Raw genomic sequence first — 24,425 nt, 5'->3', positions numbered from 1 at the left:
GCCAATCTAGTTCCTACCCCTGTCTTGCTTACTCAGGTTTTGAACAGAGGAGCCTAGTTGTTCAGGAATCCTCCTGTATTTCTTTATTGACTAGAGCATGAAGACACAAGTTGTACTCTGCCTTGGATTTGCAACCTTTCTTCAGCTTTAGAAGCTTTTTCAGCTGAATGTGCTGTTTTTGTTAGATTCTTGCCAACAGGCTGCAGGATGCATGCATCCTGGGTTGCCGTGGTGAGCGGTGCAGACAGCTCAGAATTCAGAAGAATGTACTCGGGCTTCGAGATCAGTTAAGAGATTCCAGTCCCTTCTTAAATTTTGAAAACTTTGTAAGTTATGTTTAAGTAACAATTTTATTAGAGCTAGAAATGTCAGCAAAAAGGGATTCCTCACAATGTATTCTAAATTCTTTGCTTATATATTTTATTGTATATTTTGTTTATTTAAACCAATTTGCAGGCATGTTCTAGTGTTCCTTCTTATTGGCTCCATTAATGGTTACCTAGACCTCCAAACGCTGGTAATTCATCCTTCTTTGTTGGGAAGGACTTTATACTTTCAGTTACTTCCACGTGAAGCTCAGGCAAAACTTACCTGAAACTTAAGACAGCACTACTGGACTAAAAGAAACCTATGTGGGTCTTGCCTGTTGCTTCATTTATAATGCTGTTATTGAAATGCTCTTGTAGCTCTTTCGAACAGCTTGTATTATACATTCCTGCTGCTCTTGCTAGGGGGTTACTTCAGAATTTATGATTAGGTTAAATTTTTGGAAAGGTATTTATATGCATTTTACTGTTCTGTTTTTGTGCTCATTATCACTTGGCTTAAAATGTTAATTTCTTTTTTCCTGAGATATGTAGAGGTATGCAGTTCTTTCTCCTCTTTGACTTTATTTTGGTAGTCAGCAAGCCAGTCTCTTCCAGTATTAATGTTGAGTAAAAAGCATTGCAAAAAAGATAAAACACCTGTTTCTTTTGTCACGTTGCAGAGGAGATAAACTCAGTTTTGAAAATGGGTCTTGCCTCTTACACTTTGTCAGGGTGGGAGTTTATTCATACTTTTCTAGAATTCTTTCCAGTGTCAGTCCTGTCAACAAATGCCAGCAAACCAATTTACTGAACCACTCTTCTTCAGATCTCCATGCACAATATGATTTGGAAAGCAGTTTTTCTCTCCACTAGTTAGGAAGAAGAAAATTTATTAAGAAATTATTGATTTTTCTAAAAATAAATGCTCTTAATACATGTGGGGCATTCCTCTTGTTTTACAGTTTATCTGGATTTTTCTATTTTGTTTAAACCAGTGTAATTTTTAGTTTACCCTAGTTCCCTGCTTTTAAAATTTACTAGGAAAGATATATGTAATTTTCTGTTTTTACAATTCTGTTTTGTTTTAGTTTGTTTTTTTTGTAGCAATTCTGTGGTCAATTTCACTTTTCCCAGCTTATTCCTTCTTATCCAGGTGTGGTAGTTCTGGTCTTGGTTTTAGTAGTTTTTAAGGCTAACATCTTAATGCAATTGTTTTGTTTAATGATTAAATACTGCTATTACAACTTTCTGATTGCAAATTAGCCTGTTATTACTGTTCCTATGAATAGTAATAGTCCTGTGAATAGACTAGAGTAATACCAGGTGAAAAAAACCCAACACCGAAGAAGACAAATCCTTTTATTTAGGCATCTAATAGCAAGTCAGCTACAGAAATAATTGTATGAACAAAAAAAAAGTAGTATTTTTTTGAAGACCAACGTTAGGGTTGCAAGATAGAAAAAAAATAGAAGCGGAAAAACTGGTTAGAGAGGGTCTGAAACTTCTGTAGTATTGAACAGATTATTAATGTCAAACTCCCTCTTGGGACTCAAATTTGGCAGTGTTTTTGTTCATGTAGTAAAACCTTGGTGTATTATAAAACTTTTACAAATAGGATGAAAAACTATAATGCAGCTGAGTTATGAGTAATATGAACATGGTCTATGAAGAAGCTTCTCTAAATCTTTTTTTCTTTACTACTTCTGTTTTTCTGCTATCGTTGTGCATACAGGAATTTGGTTCCTTGCATGTGACACTTTGGTGCTTGCACCTTACTTGGTGATAGCTGTTTTGTTAGGGGACAGGATATGCTAGTGTGACTAGTCGTGTTTGTGAGATAATGTGTATGTATAGTGGATAAATCTGTGGGCAGCAGGTGCAAAATGGAGACCAGTATTTATCACACAGACTGAAAAAAGTGCATTGACTAGCTTTTGAATACATTTGCACCCATATCCCAAAGTTAGATTAGATATGCAAAGCAGTTTACAACTTGGCATCTCAAAAGATACTGTTTGTCTGAAGTCTACATAGGGAATGTGCCATAAATAAATTGTACCTGTGTCTATAGGAAGCAAACAAGAGAACCCAATGTGTTCTCACTATAGTAGGTGTTTGTTGTGCATTTTATAATTTGCATGGATTATAGCTATATGTTGTTCAGCTGTAGACTCATGGTTACAAAGATAGTATTGGCTGTTCTGATTTGAGAATAGAGGGGCACAGGTAATGCACCAAGTGTGGCTGCTGGCATTAAACTATGATGGATCATCTTGATTGTGTAATAGAGAGAGCTCCATCTGCTTCTTGCAGGATAAAAACTTGCTGAAGTATTGAATGTCTGCTTAATCTCTGAATGAGTGTCAAGAGTATGAAATAGTAAATTTGCGACAGCATCTGCATGTCTTCACCTAAATTGCTATTGTGTTTTAGTAAGTCTAAGGATTTTTATTTCTTTTTGGAATCTTAAGATTAATATTTCCCTTTCACTTCAAGATGCTTGTAAAATCTGCTTGTCTTCTTTCTCTTACTCACCTTTTTCTTTTTAAGAGATCTTATAGGACAAGAAGCTGAGCGAAATGGAGCATTTTACGCAGAGATTTGTAATCAACTTGCTTGATCAGCTTAAAAGCAAATAGTCAGCACATTGTGTTGAAGTTTCCCATCTGATTTTCTTTCACATCATATAACATGCTCCATTTCCCAAACTGAAGGTACTTGAGCAAATGTGTTGTTGGCTGTGAGATGCCCAAGATCTGGTATATGTTAATTTGCATGATGAGATTGTCCTTAATAAGCAGACAGAGCGACGTTCAAATTTACATTCAAAACTTGGTAGTGAAACTCTTAACGATTCTTGCGGTAATATGATACCAACTAATGCTAAGAACGGAAGGATCACAAATGACTAGTTTGCTGTGAAATGTCATTGAAGTCTGTTGTGGCATTTAAATATTTTAAAAATTGTAAAATCTCATCTTGAGTTTCGGGATGCTTGGAAAGAAGACATCATAGTATGTATGTTCAAGATATGAATGACAATATGTAAAAATTTCAGAACTCAGATATAAAAATACTTTGTTGTGTCATTAAATATCAAATAATATGAAACTATTCATATTATAAAACAATTTTATAAAATTAATATTAAAACATTCTGAGCTATTCTGCCTTTTTTGAGGCAAAGAGAGGGTGTTATTCTACTGTCTTCTTGTTTCTGAAATCTTAATCTTGCTTCATTTAGAATTAGTTTTCAGTTGCCTGATTGTGGGGATATTAATTGTATTCCTCTGGCACTTCATGATTGCTTCCTTTCTTAATTTGTCATAGTATGGGATTGCTGTACTTCAGGATTTAAATGCACAGTAGACAATAATTACATATATTAAGTAGCACACTGCTTTCTAGTAAAATACTGATTCTCTCAGGAAAAGGATCTATTCTGGAAAAGTGCTCTGTGATAGAGACACTCAGGAGTCCATCGTTGCATCACTGGACAGTTTTACCTGTTTGGTATGTGCACTTGTTGCTTTGTTGTGCTACTCTGCTTAGTGGAATTGTGTGTGCTAGTTGTTTGGTTTTGTCTTGTATGCAGTCACTCTAAGTGATCACACTAAGTGGCCTGAATCATTGCCAGGTGCCTTAAATATTTCTAATTTTTGAAGTATTTGTACTACAGTATACCTTTACTATGCCTAATAGGGCAGCTTGTACTTATTAAAGTCAATAGAGTTAAACTGGAATTATGGTAGTGGTGTGAATGTACTAGCAATGAGGATATGTGGTTTTCATCACTTTTGTATTGCATCGTTCTCCCCAGTTTCTGGCATATCTTTCTGCTCTTAATGACTCCATTTTAAGGAATGTATTTACATTACAATATGATTGCTGAGTGAAAATAGCATGTTTACTGTGAATAGAGATACCCCTTGTGAGTAGTGTGAATAGAGATACTAGATCCTTGCCAGAAGTTTAGATATTCCTTAACTGAAAGTTTTAAATCACATTGGTGATTGGTATGATACACATTTCTCTTGTTGTATCTGGGGTTTTTATGCTTGGTGTTTCATATACAAGGAAAATTAAATTACTCATAAGAGTGCGTGCAAGCTTCTTTCTGACTTGGAGAAGGAAGATGCTTCTGTGGTGTAAATAACTTGTGTCATTAAGAATCCTGGTATTTTAAGGTTGCTAATTGTGGGCGATACTGAAAACAATGCTCAGCAATGTTTATTTGTTAATGGGGGCTTTTGTACAACCCATTAATGACAGAAGGGAAAAATGAACTAAAAGGATTTACAGAGTTTAAAAAGACAGTATGTACAGGTAATGCTAGAGGGCATGTAGAAGTGTTCCTGGGCTTCTGTTTGACTTCAGTAGAATGTTGAATAAACCAGGGCATCTAGTCTGCTATGCCAAAAAGAGGTGTGAGTGGAGGAAGCATCAAGAGGAATCGGCCGGAGGAAATAAACTTTCTCTTAACCTGTATTTAGATCCCACCATGCAGCAGTGTCCATTTGGTTTAGGTACTCAAAGAAATAAAGGAAACCACAAACAACGATTTTAGAAAGAATGTATTGAAATAAGTATCTCCACTGTTAACGTGTCTGTCATAATGCAGGACATTAGCAGTTAGGTAATGAATGTTGTACTCTGCTCTGGAGCTGTGTTCCTCTAGCACTGAATTCAAGCCCATGCTTCCATTTCCAGCTGTGGGTGCTGTCAGGTCCTCACTTCATTTTAAGGAAAATTTGACTTGGAAATGCTCACCACCTGCTAGGTGTTTTCTTTAAAATAATCTAAGTTTGAGAAGGATTTCATTGCTAGGACCTTTTTTAAAGCTTATTTAAGAAACAATTTCCTAAACTGGTATGATTTGTAATTATGTATTTAATCTTGCTAAGCAGTTGTGGGGTTTTGTGCAATAGTTACATTAATTTATTTCATGTCATTATTAATATTTTCAATATAGGACTTTTACAGTCCCACTTTGGTCTAATTTGGGCTGGTTTGTTCATACTTAGGCTTCTTTGTCATTAGGGGATTTCTTCTCTTGCAGTCGTATTGGTGACTAATTTAAAGTAAATTGATGAGTAAATTGAAATACTTGGATTACTTGGATACTTGGATAAAATCCCTTTTATTCCATGTGGGTAAATACAGTGCTAGAAATAAATTGAGAAGTGAAGTGTATAATCAGTGGGATCACTCAGGAGTTTGTGATAGATAATTATAGTATTTGTATAATTTGTCATTTAGCAACTATTTTAATTTATGGAGGGGGAGTGTAATGAGTGTTATAGCACCTATTATTAGTATTTTTCTACTCTTTTATAATCTCTGTGCTTCTGTTGACTGACTGGAAAGACTGATAGTTATACTGAAGTATACTGAATATTGGTCATTAACTGGATAAGAAGGGAGATGAAATAATTTAGAGCTAATGTAGTCAGCTTTCCATACCTCACTATAGTAATTCTGTTCTTTTGATTTATAGAGGGTAGGTAACCATTCATTGGTGAGTTCTGGTAACAAAATGCCTAACTCAGCCAGGACACCAGCCCAACCTTATGCTGTCAGTTACAATTTTTTATTCTTTTTAGCAAGGAGTTGATGATTTCATATGGTAAAAGATAGCACTGTCCACATGGCATGGGGAAAGGTGAGGAAGCTTCATGTTCTTCTGTTAGCATGTCTGTTCTATATCACTTCTATAAGTGAAATTCCAGGCTTATGGAGCTATGAGTTCGCAGGATTTCTATTTTGTTGAAATAACATCCTGTGTGGCTCAAACCTTATACAATACAGACCCACCCATTAAGGGTTGCCTGCAGTATTCAGTAATCTGCTGTATCAGACTCACATCTAGGAGGAGTGTCTGATTTAGTTCTTTATGAACCTCAGCTTTCCTGGCCTGTCCCTTAGATGCAAGCTGTTAATATCTGATGTGAGCTGCATGTGGATTGTATGATGGAAACTGCTCGTATGCTGCCTGTATTGCATGCTGCTAACCCAGTCCCTTAAAAGAAGCCCTGTGGTTAATTCTGGGGGATCTGTGCCATATAGAAATCCGCTAGGAAAAAAGTATTTAAGAGCAGGTATTGCACTAAGTAAAACCTGAAATTCAGTTCATCGGTGAAGGTGATTTCTCTGTGCTGACAGAGAGGAGAGGAGTTAAAGATTCCATAAATAACCATGCTGTCTTAGTACAGTTTCTTGTGTCTGCGTGATCCACTCCCCCAGCTACTCACTTGTATTGTGATAAATTTTACAGTATGTAATAAGATCTTTTCTGATATGGAAAATGCCTTAAACCATGAAGCACTTGCCTGGAAGTTGTACTAACTAGCTTGTGTAACAAGCTTTTGAGAAAGAAATAATTTGAGAAGAAATATTGTTGCTGTCAGGGACTTGAAATACACAGATCAGAATGGGAAATAGGGGAGTCTTGGTTTCTGTAATTTTCTTGAGGGAGAATATATACTTATATTGAGATATATATATATCTCAATCACAGACTTGGTCCAGTGATGTTAATGGCAAGATTGACATGTACTGTCTTTAAATGTCAGCCATGAAACCTTCATTTACTTTCTGAGAACACATGATAATTTTATGAAAAATAGAAAAATAGAAACATAGTAATGTTATAAATTTTATGAAAATTTTAAGTGAAAAATTTAATAGAAAATAATAAAAAAATACTTTTTAATGTAATTAACACTCAAATACTGAACTGAGGTGAAGTTAGTTCTTTACTGATGGTTTCATTGAAGACCCTTTAGCTCTAGCTATGGACAGAGTGGATGAGCCCTAACGGTGGCTCACCGTTTTCTCCTGGTAAAGAGTTGATCAAGTGCATCTTCTGTTTATTGCGGGGTATAAACTGGCTGCCACATTTGATGGCCTAACTCCTGCCTTGCTTTATTTGATTTCAGGGGTGGTCATGTTGGTTTTTGTATCATACCACTGTATAGATGGTATCACCAGTTTAATTTTCCACTTTGGAAGGAGCCCAGTTTGGGGTTTTTTTATTGTTTGTTTTGTTTTATTGGTGGTATTTTTTTGTTTGGTTGGTTTGTTTGTTTGTTTGTTTGGGTTTGGGTTTTTTTGCTACTTGGGTATTGAAAAATTGTGCCTATTAAAGTTGTGTGTATAACTTCAGTTTTTGGTTTCTGCTTTCCTGAAAGACAACTCTTCAACATGGATACAGATTTTACATCATCTAGAGATGTGGAGAGAGTAGATGTAAAGAAGGTGCTTTGCATTAATACAATTTTTTTTTCATGGTATGTGAAGTTTTAATTAAAAATGTGAATTTAGGGGAGAGCCCATTTCACTGATATGCAAATAGGGCAGACCTCCTGATTTCTGTTTACTCACCCAGTTTTTTTGCTGAACTGCTCTGTCCTCTGACTCAATTCTGTGTTGATCACCAGCTCAGGAAAGGTTTTGATTACATAGAGATGTTCTGAATAGTTAAGGTGCATCAACTGAATGCAACATCCTGAATTTTGAGTGCACTGCTCTAATTAATATGCTTTAGGTTTGCTTACTGATTACATGTTGGTGTGGTTGAAGGCATAACTTGTCACCCTAATAAGGGACAGGTGAAGGAAGTGAGGTGTGAAGGCCAGACGACGTAATTTTTGTGGGATCTGTGGTCATGGTGTGTAGGCCAACTTGGGTGTGTCCATGTCACCCTCCCAAGACCTGGAATGTGCTGTATGGCCAGTAAGGAGAAAAGGAAGGAGGAGCAGTGGTAGGAGATGGTGACATACCTCAAAGGATGAGGCTAAGTAGGAGGACAGAAGTTCTGTTCAGATAATACAAAGGCATAAACAACTGATGTGAAATGTACCATTAAAAATAGCTGATATTTAAATAAATTTAGTCATTCTGGTGTACTTTTCAATATAACTGTTTTTCTTCTTAAATTCAACTTTTTATTTTTAAATAAGCTTCTTAAAACAATTTATTCAGGCACAATTACAGTATAAATACACAAGTAAATTACCACAATCATTATTGCATGCTCAGTGTCAGAGGTACACACTTTTTAGTTTGTGGCATATAGCAATATGCTTGGGTGCTTCCATCTCTGGAAGAGAACTTTCATTTCCCTTGCATCTGCTGAGCACCAGGAATGCTCATAGGTGATGGCTGTAGACTGCGTGGCTTACAGCTATCTGCTTGTAGGAGTTACCTGATATGAGGTTTGGACAAACTCCTGGAGAGTGAACACTTATAACACAATCATCTTAGTGTGTGGGTTGCAATGCTATTGTAAACTGTATGTGTCACACTGTATGAGCATGGAAGGGCAAACTAATTGTTTGACTGAAAGAATGTGGATGATCTGTTGGAAGAGTGCTGTAAAGGCAGATTATGTTAGGAAGCAAGTCTTCAGAGCTGGTGCTTGATAAAACTATTGAGAGGAAAAGACATCACCTACATAGACAGAAATAGAGTGGGCTGCATTTTCTTCTGATGGCAGCTTTAAATCTGAGCTCTGCTCTCGTCTGTTGACATCTCTGCAGTCTCTTGATGAAATATTTGTGAATAGCACAGCTATATGTTTACTGTCAAAGGAAGATAATTTTAATTCTGAGCAATAAATATGTCAACTCCTCTACTAAAATTATACTTCAAAGTGGGTAAACTTTTGAATACATAGTTTCTTTTATGTTAAACTTTACCCTGCCAGCCTAAACATGTCTATGGCTTAGGGGCCAGCTGCTGCAATCCCTTTGAATCAGAGTTTGGAGCTCATATAACAATACAGCATAAAGAACCCAACCAAATGAACCAAAACTGAAACAGCAAACAAACTAAAACAAAACAACACCCCAGAATCCCTAACTGTCATACCTTCCCCCTTTTCTTTTGAGACTGGGGAGGTTAAAGGGGAGTAGAGCTTAAACCTCAGCTGGTTTCTATGCTTATAATGTTCTGGATGGGATGATGTCCAGAATGGGTGATCTCCTGATGGGCTTGTTTCAGCCAGTTCTGACTAAAGTGGGACTTGAGCAAACTGTCAGAGTTTCAGCAGCACTGTTCACATGTGAAGCAGTTTGTGATCTGTTTAATATTGTGCCTTTCATTCTGCTGCTTTCATCCATTAAGCTTTTTGCTTGGAACTTCATGAGGCCAAAGAATACCAACAAGGGCAAACTACTGGAAGTTTCCAGGAGAAAAGTGTGTTGGTTTTTGCTAGACTTTCTTTGCTTTCTTGCTTGCCTACAGAATTTGCAATATATATGTACAAGGCTTTGGCTCTGGCTTCCCATTTATGATTGATGCTTCCTGCTTGGTAGGAATAGTTTTTTGCTTTTACATCAGCTGTGAATGGCTATGAGTTATTAACTGAGTGTAAGACTTCAAGCCAAGCATCTTGTGTTCCCTTTGCAGAGATGCAGCTGAATGGAGATTAGAGGGCCAGAGATGAAAGAACAAGAACACATTTCTGAAGATTTAAGATGTGTCTGAGAGTGACCTCCTTACTCTAGCGATAAAGAAGAGTTTTTCAACAGGAGCTTAGGATATCTATACTCCAACTCATTAATATACTAACTGGAATGGTGTTCTGACAATTCTACATAGTACTTAACCCTACTACAGAACAGTCTTATTTTCTCTACTGATAATGCAATTCAATGGAGGAAAATAATGTTTTGATAAGCATGCGTGAGGATCGTTCCTTTCATGTGCGATACAGGTAAGAATGTATTAATTTCAGTATGGGTGAATAAGTGCTGTTAGTAATAGAAAACTAAACAAGTTGCAACAAATGATGTGGTATTTCTGTTACTAATGTTATTGAAACTGAAAGGTAAAATAACATTTTTTCCTTTTCTTGACTTTTGAACTGTGAAAATTAACTTTTGTTACATAGTATTAGCATAATACTAATACTGTGTGGGTTTGCAGAAAAAGATTATCTGTATTTCTTTGTATTTCTGGTAGCTTGATATGAAGTATGATCCATGCATCGTAATAAGCTGCTCTCTTCTTCCAGCTTTTGGGTTGCATATGCAATTGTTGGGTTTTGTCTTCTAAAGTTCTCTGTATTTGTCCCATTATTGCTTTTAGGAATGATGAATTTTTAGGTGCTCTGTCACCTAGAGCACTATTTTCCTTGCTTCAGATTAGGAGATTTGATAGAAATGGTTTGATAACTTGAACTAAAGAAGTACTGTTGTAAGTCAAGAGGATATGTATTTTCCATTCTGACAGCTTTAATAATTTTTATTCTGAGATTCCTTTTGGAGACTTGGGACAACGTGTTAGCATTGCAGATTCCCTCCAATGAACCTGAACAACAGGCATTCTGTAGTGTGTGGTATTTGGATAGGGTATATGTTACAGCTCATTCAACAGGAAGGTATGCTAGAACACTGAAATGGTTGTTTTAAAAACCAAGAAAAAGCATGATTTTTGGTGTGTGCTCCCTTCACTCAAATTACTGGGGCCATAAATTACTCGGGGTGTGTGGTGTTATTTATCAGTTTTTAAAATCATCTACCTACAGGTATTGTCCCAGCTCATTCGGCTTGCCTTACTATGGGTCTGTTTTTTACTGTGCAAGCTGTTTCTTTCTCCCCATTGTAGCTGACCAGTAGCACTTCAGTAGCTACTGAAGTGCTTATGCTGGTGGAAGGAAACTATTTTTCACTCTTCTGTTGTTTAGTGACTGAAAATAAAATGCTTATTTTAATAAATGTGATCTATAGAGTGAATATTTGTAGAAGCCGCTTGTCTTGCTTGGCCTGCTAAATTCATACACTTAAAACTTGTAACTGCTTTTATCTTGACTGGAACTAAACTCAACATTCAGGTGTGTGGTTCTTTGTGTATGTGAGTGGTTCTTTTTTCTAAGTTAGCTATCAAACTTAGTTTGAGTAGCCATGGTGTCGCAGTGGAAGCGTAGTTCTGTTGTTTGGGGGGGTCAGCGTGGTGGTATGCTTCAGCATTATGCTTAGAAACCAAGAAGAAGGGGCAGGAATCAGGAATTTATTACAGGATGCTGTGGCATTATTCATGTTATGCATCTGAATTAGAGATATATTTTTTGCTTTGTGTCCAGGTATGTCAGGTGTACATGTTTCATGGAAAATTGCATGGAAAATTTCTTAGTAGTTTTCTGTTCTTTATTGTATAATGAGAACAGCTGAAGGAAGGGAGACTCCAAATAGGAGGAAAAAAACAGGGAGACGAGGGTGGAGGCACATGCATAGGGTGTATCTTCTTTTAAGTATAAAAGTTCAAAGGAGAATGTAGAGAAGGCTGGATAAGAACAAGAGGAGGAAAATAGAAGGAAAGGGGAAAAAAAAAAAAAAAGGGAGCCAGGCAAGGTAAAAAGCTTAAAGGCACAGTTAAGGAAGAGGTAGTTTTACAAATGAGAAATAATTCAGGAGCTGCCAACCTTCCAGGGAAGAGGTCCAGACAACTATAAACAGAATAACAAAATGAAGCCTGGTGTGAATATTTCCACAGTAATAAGTGGAAGAGCATTATCCTGTTTATCAGGAACAGAATTTCTTTAGGAGTACACAGATGAATGGGCCTTGTTCCCATCTCTCAGGATTCAGTGTGTCTTTTATTAAGCCATTGATAATCTAGCCCTCTCTAGTCTGCCCACATGCTATTTAAACATCAGTAGTGACAGTTAAAACATTTCTAAGAGGTGATGATTTTTTTGGCTGGAGAACACCTATGTAAATCTTTTTTAAAAATAATGAAAAAAAAAAAAAAGAAAAAGAAAAAAGAACAAAGAAAGTTGTGTTAATTTTCATAACAGTCCCTTAAGTAATGGAGGGGAAAAAACCAAACTAAACCCAAACCTCTTAATCCACTTTGGGTACTTGATGAATAAGCCTAGCAAAGGTTTCATGGCATTTATATAAGGTGAATAAAATATTTATATGGGGTAGAGACAGCTGTGGAAATAAATATTTCATTTTATCTTTTATTTTGTTTTTTCATAGCTTATTTAGACTTTGAAATTGTTGAAGGTCAGTAAGAATGGATCCAAATGGAACTACAGCTCTGTTCTACATATTCTAGCAACCTGTTAACACAGCTCTCCTAGAGTTGCATTCAAGAGGAGTAGTCCATTTTGGTTTTTTTTTCCTTAACAATTACATGTTTTCCATTTTATTTACTTCCTCTAATTCTGCTTGAATTGAAACAGTGTAATAACAGCTAATTTTCATTTACAGCTAATAATAGCAGCTGGGTATAAGCCTTAGCATCATAACTGTTTATAGCCTGTATGAAAAAACCCCATCTTTCATTTTTAGAAGTTACATTATGCCAGGGTTGCAAAGTGAAAAGATTGTTTTTCAAGTTCCTAATGGTAATGCTGCCTTGGTGTTTGGCAGTCTATGGCACAGTGTGAATTATGTGAATGCAGTATATCAGGAAAATTACCGGTCCATGGCCTTCTCTGGTGTTATCCTTGCACCTATTTAAGCTGTGCCTTTTCCTCATTGATTAGGCTACAGAGGCAAAACAGTTGCAAATCAAAACATGACTTTTCAGTGCTATAAATTCACTTACAGAACCAGAGTCCACTATAAAGCATTTTGACTGTTATTATCGTAGAATCATAGAATTGGCTGGGTTGGAAGGGACCTCAGAGATCATCGAGTCCAACCCTTGAACCACCGTTGCGGTTGCTAGACTATGGCACTGAGTGCCACATCCAGTCTTTTTTTAAATATCTCCAGGGACAGAGAATCCACCACTTCAGTGGGCAGCCCATTCCAATGCTTGATTACCCTCTCGGTAAAGAAATTCTTTCTAATATCTAACCTGAACTTCCCCTGGCACAACTTAAGACCATGCCCTCTTGTCTTGTTGAAAGTCGTCTGGGAAAAGAGACCAACGCCCACCCGGTTACAACCTCCTTTCAGGTAGTTGTAGAGAGCGATGAGGTCTCCCCTGAGCCTCCTCTTCTCCAGCCTGAACACCCCCAGCTCCCTCAGCCTCTCCTCATAGGGTCTGTGCTCGAGTCCTTTCACCAGCCTGGCTGCCGTCCTTTGGACCTGCTCCAGGACCTCAATATCCTTCCTAAACTGAGGGGCCCAGAACTGGACACAGTACTCGAAGTGTGGCCTCACCAGCGCTGAGTACAGGGGCAGAATCACTTCCTTGGACCTGCTGGTGTAGCCGGAAAGGAGTCTCTTGTCCGGGATCGACGCGTTGATACGGTGATATAGACTCCTAGGATGTGATCTGAGTCTATTGCCCACAGTGTGGAACTAGCAAAGATGGTCTGCTGCTATGGAAGCAACCAGCCGCTCTCTCAGCTAGCTCTAGAATGAGCTGCTCGGTGGGTGTGAGCCTCACTATTTATTGGCCCCATGGTCTTGCACATGCTCCGTAGGGGCCCTGCCCTGGCTGGGCGCAGGTGGAGTTGATAGCGGCTCACACCCACTTCTTGATGATCAGAGGCACCTGGTCGCTCTGTTCCACTACATGCTGGCCATGCTGTTCTTGAGCCAGGCCAGGATGCCACTGGCCTTCTTGGCCACCTGGGCACACTGCTGGCTCATGTTCAGCTTCCTGTCAATCCAGACTCCCAGGTCCCTTTCTGCCTGGCTGCTCTCCAACCACTCTGTCCCCAGCCTGTAGCGCTGCATGGGGTTGTTGTGGCCAAAGTGCAGGACCCGGCACTTGGCCGTGTTGAACCTCATCCCATTGGAATCAGCCCAACTCTCCAGACTGTCCAGGTCTCTCTACAGAGCCCTCCTGCCTTCCAGCTGATCGACACTCCCACCCAGCTTAGTGTCGTCTGCGAATTTGCTGCTGATGGACTCAATACCTTCATCTAAATCATCTATAAAGGTATTGAACAGAACTGGGCCCAACACTGATCCCTGGGGGACACCACTAGTGACTGGCTGCCAACTGGATGCAGCACCGTTCAGCACCACTCTCTGGGCCCGGCCCTCCAGCCAGTTCTTAACCCAGCACAGGGTGCTCCTGTCCAAGCTGTGGGCTGACAGCTTTTTCAGGAGGATGCTGTGGGAGACGGTGTCAAAGGCCTTGCTGAAGTCCAGGTAGACCACATCCACAGCCTTCCCCTCATCCACCAGTTGGGTCACCTGATCATAAAAGGAGATCAGGTTGGTCAGACAGGACCTGCCCTTCCCAAACCCGTGCTGGCTGGGTCAAATCCCTTGTCCATCCTGCAGGTGCTGTGTGATTGCACTGAGGATGATCTGTTCCATGACCCTGCCAGGCACTGAGGTCAGGCTGACAGGCCTGTAGTTTCCCGGGTCCTCCTCCTGGCCCTTTTTGTGGATTGGCGTGACATTCGCCAATTTCCAGTCATCTGGGATGTCACTGGTGGGCCAGGACTGTCGATAGATGATAGAGAGAGGCTTGGCGAGCTCTTCTGCCAGCTCTCTCATCACCCTTGGGTGGATCCCATCTGGTCCCATAGACTTGTGGGGATCCAAGCAGCTCAATAGGTCACTGACTCCTTCAGGATTACAGGGGGGCTGTTTAGATTCTTGTCACCTTCTACAAGTTCCAGAAGCCATCTGTCCTCAGGATAATCTCTCTTACTGTTGAAAACCAAGGCAAAGAAGGTGTTAAATACCTCAGCCTTTTCTTCATCTTTGACAACTATATTCCCGCTCATGTCCAGTAAAGAATAGATGTTTTCCTTGCATCTCCTTTTGCCATTAATGTATCTGTAGAAGGACTTTTTGTTATCCTTCACAGAGGTGGCGAGATTCAGTTCAAGTTGTGCCTTTGTCTCTCTAATTTTCTTTCTACACAACCTGACTATATTCCTGAATTCCTCTCGAGTAGTTAGCCCTTTTTTCCATAACCGGTAGGCCCTCTTCTTTACCCTAATTTCTTTCAGAGTCTCCCAATTCAGCCAGACCGATTGTCTTCCCCGCTGGCTTGCCTTTCGGCACACTGAGACAGCCTGCTCCTGTGCTTTCAAAACTTGTTCCTTGAAATATGTCCATCCCTCCTGGACCCCTTTATTTTCAAGGGCTGTTTCCCAGGGTATACTCTGAACAAGTCTTCTGAATAGGCCAAAATCTGCCCTCTGGAAGTCCAACATAGAGGTTTTATTGACAGTCCTCCTTGCATCCCTGAGTATTGAAAGCTCTATTATTTCATGATCGTTGAGTCCCAGACGACCACCAACCGCTACATCTCCCACCAGCCCCTCTCTGTTTGTGAAAAGAAGATCAAGAGGTGCTCCGTCCCTGGTAGGCTCAGTTACCAGCTGGAGCAGGAAATTATCTTCTGTGCACTCCAGGAATCTCCTAGACTGCCTCCTCTCTGCTGTGTGGAGTTCCCAGCAGACATCCGGCAGGTTAAAGTCACCCACGAGAACGAAGGACGACGATTTTGAAACATCCGCCAACTGTTTGAAGAATAATTCATCACCCTCATCCTCCTGGTTGGGTGGTCTGTAACATACTCCCTCCAGGATATCAGCCTTGCTTGCCTTACCCCTGATTCTGACCCACAGGCACTCCACCTTATTATTACCAACTTCAACTTCCACCGAGTCAAGAGACTCTCTAACATACAGGGCTACCCCTCCACCTCTCCTACCCTGCCTGTCCCTTCTGAAGAGCCTGTAGCCACCCATGGCAGCACTCCAGTCATGGGAGTCATCCCACCACGTTTCTGTGATAGCAACTACATCATAGTTTTCCTGTTGCACGATGGCTTCCAGCTCCTCCTGTTTTGTTGCCCATGCTGCGTGCATTGGTGTACATGCATTTCAGCTGGGCTGCTGGTTTGTCTCTTAACTTGAGCTGTCCACCCTTGGGCTCTGTTCTGGAGAGCCCGGTTTCAACCCCTTCCCCCTTCAAGCCTAGTTTAAAGCCCTCCTTATCAGCCCCGCCAACTTATGGGCTAGAGTTCCTTTTCCCCTGTTAGATAGATACAGCACACCTGGTATGCTGAAATGTGGCCCGTAGTCAAAAAACCCAAAGTTCCTCCGGTGGCACCAATCCCTTAGCCACCTATTGGTGAGGTAGGTTTTCCTGCTCCTCTCCTCATTCATCCCTGCTACTGCAGGAGGTGAGGCGAACACCACTTGTGCTCCTGTCCCATCAACCAATCGACCCAGGGCCTTGAAGTCTTTTTTAATCACCTTGGTACTTCTTCCACTGATGTCGTCACTGCTAGCCTGGACTACCAGCAGTGGATAATAATCAGAGGGCCAGATGAGCTGAGGGAGTCTCCTACTAATATCCCTCACCCGGGCACCAGGAAGGCAGCAGACCTCTCTGTGAGATGGGTCTGGTCGACATATAGGGCCCTCAGTTCCCCTCAGAAGGGAATCACCAACTACAATCACCCATCTTTTCTTCTGTGTAGCTGATGTTGTAACCCTTCTGGTAGACAGGGGGCGAGCAGGAGACTTTTCAGACAGGTCTTCCTCTTGCCTGTCCTTTGCCTGATTCTCTGAGTCCAGGGCCTCATAACTGTTCTCTAAGGGCACCTGGGGGTGTGGTGGAGGTTGGGAGGGCATTCTTTTACCTCTCCGATGACAGACCTCCCCCTTTCCATTCTCCCCCATCCTCCTGGTTTGCATCAACTGCCTGATGGCTGGAGGGGCAGGGCTTCACTATCTCCCTCTGGTATTCTTTTGGGGTTGTCACATCCACATTTAGCTGAAAGTTCTACTCTTTTAAGTCATTCATTACAATCTAAAGAAATTAATGTGATTGTGTAATGGTCTAAATCTTTACACTAAGGAGCACCATAGTTTGTAGCCATCACTTTAATTGGACATGTCAGCTAACTGAGGTGCCCGGAGAGAACCTCTTTGGATAGGATTAAGATTACTTAATGAATTGTTTTAAGTCTTAAACCTTCAGTTGCTGATGGTGTAATCATTTCTGCCTGTACTTAACTGTACTTAATAATTTCTGCCTTTTTCTGCCTTCCATTCAACACATGCACTGTGTGATAAAAAACCAGGTTGTGTGTTCTAGCAAACAGGAATGCTTTATCTTCTCTGAGAAGAGATTCCAAACTTAGATACAGTGCATGTGTTATGGATACCCAACCTGGGAAGTTGGGCCTGGGAAGAATTCCATGCCAGAGCTATCATTTGCTGTCTGCATCTTTAGCAACTACCAAGCGTACAGAGGTTTTGATTGCAAAAGTTAAACATGTCTGTCATCTCTTTGTGCTTAAACTGTGGGACGTCAAAGACCAACAGGTATGGTACTATTTTGTGTTGGTAGCTTATTTTACTTACGATACAAATCAGTCTACTGCTCTTGAAAGTCGATGGATTCTTCAAAAATACTTCCTTCTTGCTCAGATTTGAGTAGGCTGTTGTATAACATATTTTTCCTGATTTAGAAAAGAAGTGTAGACATTGCAGGTTAAATACTTCATCCCTATGTCTTGTCAAAACCAGCTGTCTTCTGGTACTGTGATTAAAATAACTTGGAACACCAAACATTTGATTGTTGCTATTACTGATCTGTGCATATGAAGGGAAACAGTTTTAGTAATAGAATACTAAAAAGCTTATTCTTACAACCAGGTAAACATCAAATGATATCATGAGGATATCTTTAATTACATAAAGTTCTGTTTTGGAGTGCAAACAGTTATATTTACTCTTTTTGAAGAAAAACTCAAAACAACATAGAAATTTTTGCAGTATTAGGACACACTTTTTAAACACAGAATGCTCTTCTTTAAGAACCTCTTTTTAAAGGTTCTTTTACAAGTAGAATCATGGTGTTTCTGTGAGATTTTTAAAACACATATATCTAGAAAAAGCAAGAGGACTGTATTACTTCCAGATCAAGAACCTTAAGTCTCCTTCCTTCTCGTTCTCCTCTCCCCTACCTCCTTCGTATCTTGAAACTGGAAAGTCAGAAATATTTCTGTTATAATTGATTACAGTTATTGAAATGTTACCTTTTGTACGTCTGAATTCATAGGAGAAAAAATACATATGAATGTTTTTTGGCAGCTGCAATTCTTCAGTGTCTTCACTGTTCATTATTCAAAATGCAATCTTCTGCAAATTCTGCTTTAAATTAATTCATAAGTGCCATCTTTATTACTTGCAGTATTTTGTACCTGTATAATTACACAATTATTTGCTCACAGTAGTATTCTAGTGTTCTATGGAACATCTGATGGCATCTCAGATAAGTAACTTGAATTGATGTACATTTTGTTGCTAATGCAATCTAAATATTTTTTCTTCACACTAAGAATTTTCATAGTAGTGCCACTATAGGAAATTATGATGAGCCAAGGCCTACTGAATTACTTAAGCAACAGCTTTGGGAAAAATAGTAGGAATAGGAATATTTGAATTTTAATATTTTTGTTATGTGTGAAATTTTGCAGGTAAGTAGGGCATGAACTTAAAAATAGAAGCACTTATGTTTTTCAAAATCCATATTTGCTTCAAATAGCTTGATTGTTAGGTTACCTTTTTGAAATTATCTAAATTGTGAAAACCACAATTTTGGCTCCTACAGATGCTATATGAGGACAAAGCAGTGTTTGTCCTCATACAAAGAGACTTAGGAAGTCTCCTGAGACTTAGGAAGGAAAAAAAAAAAAGTTGACGAAATTAGTTGTAATGTGTTTGCCCATCACTGTTGAAGTTGCAATTTCTATCTCAGCTTCAATTTCTGTTATATTATAGTGCCAATCTCATTTCTTTTACTGCGGTGCTGATTCTCTGTCCTAAACAAATAGAGACATTTTGAGTAAAACAATCTTTTCAGAACTCAAGCTGTTTGGCAAAGAAATATATTTAGAGCCAACATTTTCCCCTTTCACTTAAATTGTGCAGGATGGAGGCTTCCTGTCTAGAGCTGGCTTTGGAAGGTGAGCGTCTCTGTAAAGCAGGGGACTGCCGAGCTGGTGTCTCTTTCTTTGAAGCAGCTGTTCAGGTTGGAACTGAAGATTTAAAAACACTCAGCGCTATTTACAGTCAGTTAGGCAATGCCTATTTCTACCTGCATGAATATGCAAAGGCCTTGGAATACCATCACCATGATTTAACTCTTGCAAGGTAATCTTGTGTTTTCCTTAACCATGTTCTCCTTTTCATCCCACTTTTGTACCAATAAGGAGCTCCCTGCCCATTTTTCTTACAAACCCTGCTGCTAACACCAAATAATGAGTGAATGGAGTGATTGCAGAGGGCCAGGGGGTCTGGCAGGTGATTTGCTTGCCTTTTAACCTGTCAGCTAATACTCAGTCTAGCCTCATAATCCTAGGACTGACTGAGGCCTCACCAGGTTTGTGGATAATTAAGTGGTTTCTTTGCATTCACCCTTTCTTTACCCCTCACTGTTTCTAAAACTCAGTATTTCTGATTTTCCAGAGCTGGCTTCCAATTACTAGAGAGGCCTTGTTCATGTTTATCTGACAGCTAAAAACTCTGTGCATTTCATATGCTATTTTTGATTCTGACTTCTAATGATTTGGTATAGATCTAATAACAGACACAGGCACTTAATGTGCTTAACCTCAATTTAGGAACAAATCTATTTGTCCCCTTGCCTTAAACTGCTCAAGTGCTGTTACCTCACAGGAACTTGTTTTGTTACGTTATTCCCCAAGTGTCACAGTCTGAGTGCTTCAGTGCCAGTCTTTTGCCTTAGTCTAATTTAAAATCTAGAAATGTCAAATTAACTCTGAGCTTTCTGGGAGACCAGTATGTCTTTTAAATAATACAAGACTATGAAAGTCAAGTAAAATGTAGAAAGAGTTAAACTTCTCTTTCTAATGCTGGGACTGTCTTTCCATATAATCATTAGGAATTTTCTCTTTATTCTCTTTGTAGAGAATCTTGTTTATTCTCTAGAAGTGGGCTTTTAAAAAATGTTAAATAGATGATCCATGATACTAGCAGTTGCACAAACAGCACCAATAAAATTAACTGTAATAATACTTAGGTGAGTGCAATTTAGATATAAAATGAACTGAGTACATATGCATTTACAGGGCTATAGTATCTTTTCATATATTCTTCTAATTGTCTGCCATACATGGATCATCTGCTTGGTTTCAAATTATACACTATTTATTGAGTGCTTTATTTCTGCAATTTTAGAACAATTGGAGATCTACTGGGAGAAGCTAAAGCCAGTGGTAATCTGGGCAACACCTTAAAGGTACTTGGGAATTTTGAAGAAGCTATTGTTTGTTGTCAAAGGCATCTGGATATTTCCAGAGAGCTTAATGATAAGGTAAGTGTGGCTTAGGAATCTGTAAGTAAACTGCCAATACATATTACTGAACCTTGTTGTACTGGTAATGAGTGTGCCACCTTTCAGAGGGAAGTAAATACTAAATATTCAATTACTTCTCCTAGACAGTAAGGAACTGTTAGTTGTAAGATGGCTGTTTGCACCTGGAAGACGATAGATCCAGATTAATACTATCCTGTTTGGTTTGTTTTTTTCTGTAAATTGAATTTTTAATGATAATTGGCCCCAAGTATTATTACATCTCTTGCACCTCAAAAGGAAGTACTATACTAAACAAGTTGAGGGATGTGACTGGGTGGGAGTAAGATGGGTGATCAGAACATGTTCAGAATGGGCAGAGCATGTTTTGACAGTGAGTTAGCAAACTTTTTTTCCCTCATCTGTGGACTGTACTAGCACTTGTGACACAAATCTTGAAAGCGTAAAAAAAAAAAAATACCTTCTTTTACTTTTGGTTTAGGTTGGAGAAGCCAGAGCACTATATAATCTGGGAAATGTGTATCACTCTAAGGGGAAAAATGTAGCTAGTGCTGGGACTCATGATCCAGGGGAACTTCCAGATGATGTGAAAAATGCGTTACAAAAAGCTGCAAATTATTACGAGTAAGTAGTAGCTTTAAATGTTGGGGATTGAGAGAATATGATAATCTAGTTCATTAGAACAGTGTGAGATTTGTGGTGTCATGAACTAACCCATGGCACATTTCTGTTCAGAACAGTGGTACCTGTGTTAGTTTTTCCTTTTTAAACTGGAGAATGCACTTTTTCTGTTCCGATCTTTTTAGTGCGCCTCCTAGCTGATCAAGTTCTTCCCCTAGGTTAGAAGCCACTACTCCTCTTCAAACCAGACAGATAATAAGAGGACCTCTTTGTTCTTACATCTAATGTAGCTCTAGAAGCAAGCACACCAGCTTGAGTAAGAATGCAGTTAAGTTCAGCATCTCACAAGAAATGTTTCCTACTCAGCGGAAGATTTGTGGTTGCATAAAGACAGTTAATATAGGCCAAAGTAGAATACCTTTTCCTTTATATAAAAGGAAAGATTTAAAAAAATTATTTAAATGATCATGAAAAAAACCCCTCTTCTTGAAAGCCACTCTTTTTCCCCTTTTTCCTTCTCTCCAAACAGGGAAAACCTGACAATAGTAACAGAGCTGGGTGATAGAGCAGCACAAGGACGTGCCTTTGGGAATCTGGGAAACACACACTATCTGCTGGGCAACTTCAGGAGTGCAGTTTTAGCCCATGAGCAGGTACAGCAGTGTGCATGTAAGGAATGCTGTCCCAGCACCCCTTGCTCCGGGTATGATGAACATATATTGTGTTGGGTCCTGTTTCAAGCTTATTAGTGCAAACTTCAGGTTTGGCTGTTCTTCTCAAGCATTGTTGGCTTAAAGAACATATTTAGATGCACAGTGGAATAACTATAGCATCCATTCCTGTGTGCAAATGAATGTTACAAATGTACCAAACTGAGTATGTAATGCAATTGTTTCACATTTTTAAGCGTCTCCTAATTGCAAAGGAATTTGGTGATAGATCAGCAGAAAGAAGAGCATACAGCAATCTTGGAAATGCCTACATATTCCTGGGTGAATTTGAAACTGCTGCTGAATACTACAGGTGAGTTGACTGCTTTAAATGTAATTTATGCCTTTTTTTTTTTTTTTTTTTTTTTTCCCATTTACTTCTGTGGTGCCTGGTATTCCAGCTTGCTGTAAAGCAGCAGTCTCTTCAACATGTACTTTAAAAAGAGCTGCATTGGTTTAGCAAAAAAAAATTAAATTTCTGTAGTTGTTTAACTATTCCTATTCTTTTAAGGGGGAGGCAGTATTAATATTTTTCATGAAAAAGAAAAACTTTAAATAAATTCTTCTCAGAATAAGACCTCTTTCTGTTGGTATGCATTTATTCCCCTGTAATACAGAACCAAGCATTACTGTCTGAGCTCTCAGCAAATTCTGGAATGACCTGAGTCATGTTAATACACCTGAGGCTGGCAGCTTTCTCAGGTATACTCACCAGCTGACAGGTGGTGCACAGCAACAGGATTTTATATATTTAGTCTGGATTTTAAGTCCAGACTTTTTTCCTTAATGGGGCAGATCTCTACACCACTAAGCAGTTGCTGCTGTAACTTGAGAATATACTAACTCAGCAGGGATACAGTATAGGTGTTATTAGCATCTTGTGTGTATATCAGAGCTTACTGGTTCTTTTTGAAAGAGAGCAAAAGCCTCAATACTGAGCAGATTCTTCTTGGCACTTGCTCATGCTGATGGGAGAATACACAGAATTTATGGTAGTGCTGGTACTAAACTATTTCAAGCGCATACTGTTAGGAAAACTGCTATAAATTATTGATTAAACAATAAGTTAAAATTAGAGGATGCTGTTTGAGGGATCAGTCTGCTCTCTAATAAAGTAAATGGAAATAGGCTGCAGTGAAGGAGAGTGGAAGACAGGCACATAAAATCTTCTAAGAGTTTGCAAGAGAGTATTTTATTAGCAGGTAATTTGCCAGCCTGCTGTCCTGATTTCTTTAATTTGTACAACTGATTTTTCATTGCAGAAGTATTCTTTTAAAAACTTTTCCTTACAATGATTTTTGAGGTGACTGACCCTTTCTTGCAGGAGGACATTACAGTTGGCTCGACAACTTAAAGACAGAGCTGTAGAAGCACAGGCCTGCTACAGCCTGGGGAACACCTACACTTTGCTTCAAGACTATGAAAAAGCAATTGATTATCATGTGAAACACCTTGCAATTGCTCAGGAATTAAATGATAAGTAAGAGACATCAAATCCTGTTACCTCAAACTCTCCTCTCATTGTTCTGTATATGACAGCTAAATAAATGTGAATTCTTTACAGTGCTGGGCTCCAGTTTTCATGTGGGGAAAAAATATTACTCAGGAAGGTACTGGTGCTGATGAATCTGAGATGAAAGGGGAATTGAATTACTGTCTCGACATCTTCTGTCAGCCTCTTCTTTGTAATTAAAGAAAAGTAAAGCAGATCATGACTGTCATAATTTGGGATAGGTTCACAAGACTACATCTACTTTTCCACAAATTAAGTATATGGGAAGGGATGGAGAAAGAATAGCAAAATAGTAGCAAGTAATGCTTATGTTATAATAATGATTTCTAAGGACTTTTTTTATAATATTGGGTACACATAATGATTTCTAAGGGCTTTTTTTATAACATTGGGTACATGTAAAATTTTTTACAACTTTTAAATGTAACTCTTCTAACTCAGTGAGCAAAATAGATAAAGAATAGTAAGGCATGCAATCTGAGCAAAACCAAAGCAGGTTACAAAATGTTCTATGCTTGAAAACTGAGTGACAAATGTTTGCTGTGAGCTTAAAAACTGAAAGTTTGATTAGATTTGCAGCTATACCCAGATAACACTTCTTTAAATACAATACCTCACATGTTGGAATGATTTCTGATAATAGACTCAATTTTTCTTGGCACAGCAGTCTTACTGTATCAGTGTTACAAAAACCTGACCCCTAGTGTTCACCAAGCAAAGGTATGACAATGTGTTTATTTTTTGCAGAATTGGTGAAGGAAGAGCATGCTGGAGTTTGGGGAATGCATATACTGCTCTGGGAAACCATGACCAAGCTATGCATTTTGCAGAAAAGCACTTGGAGATTTCAAGAGAGGTACAGTTTTTGTACTCCGTGTACTTTGACTGTTAATTTTTGCTCTCACACAGTGGTGCTATGGAGCTGTGTCCGTGTGCTGTGATTTTGAATAATGGAATGGATTTTGAATAATTTCTGGATAACTGATTCCAAATTTTTTCAGCCACGTCTCATTGCAGTAGCTCCTTAGTCCTTGTGCAACCT

At 39.0% G+C, this 24,425-nt stretch overlaps 1 protein-coding gene across 4 annotated transcripts in view; it reads left to right on the top strand.

Moving 5' to 3' along the window:
• The window catches only part of GPSM2 (G protein signaling modulator 2), a 31,780-nt gene that overhangs the window by 870 nt on the left and 6,485 nt on the right, over positions 1 to 24,425 (top strand). For 3 of the 4 annotated variants that reach the window (XM_030454883.1, XM_030454885.1, XM_030454882.1), the window contains exons 2-9: positions 9,720 to 10,026; positions 19,135 to 19,356; positions 20,404 to 20,539; positions 21,021 to 21,163; positions 21,690 to 21,813; positions 22,068 to 22,183; positions 23,195 to 23,350; positions 24,131 to 24,239. In XM_030454883.1, the coding sequence (XP_030310743.1) occupies positions 9,965 to 10,026; positions 19,135 to 19,356; positions 20,404 to 20,539; positions 21,021 to 21,163; positions 21,690 to 21,813; positions 22,068 to 22,183; positions 23,195 to 23,350; positions 24,131 to 24,239 (1,068 nt within the window). In that variant the 5' untranslated portion in view covers positions 9,720 to 9,964. The remainder of the gene's footprint in view (positions 1 to 9,719; positions 10,027 to 19,134; positions 19,357 to 20,403; positions 20,540 to 21,020; positions 21,164 to 21,689; positions 21,814 to 22,067; positions 22,184 to 23,194; positions 23,351 to 24,130; positions 24,240 to 24,425) is intronic. The other variant, XM_030454884.1, reaches the window with a different exon arrangement.

Source organism: Calypte anna, chromosome 8 (genome assembly GCF_003957555.1).
Source record: "Calypte anna isolate BGI_N300 chromosome 8, bCalAnn1_v1.p, whole genome shotgun sequence".
NCBI classification, from domain to species: domain Eukaryota; kingdom Metazoa; phylum Chordata; class Aves; order Apodiformes; family Trochilidae; genus Calypte; species Calypte anna.
This window is presented reverse-complemented; position numbering and strand designations above follow the sequence as displayed.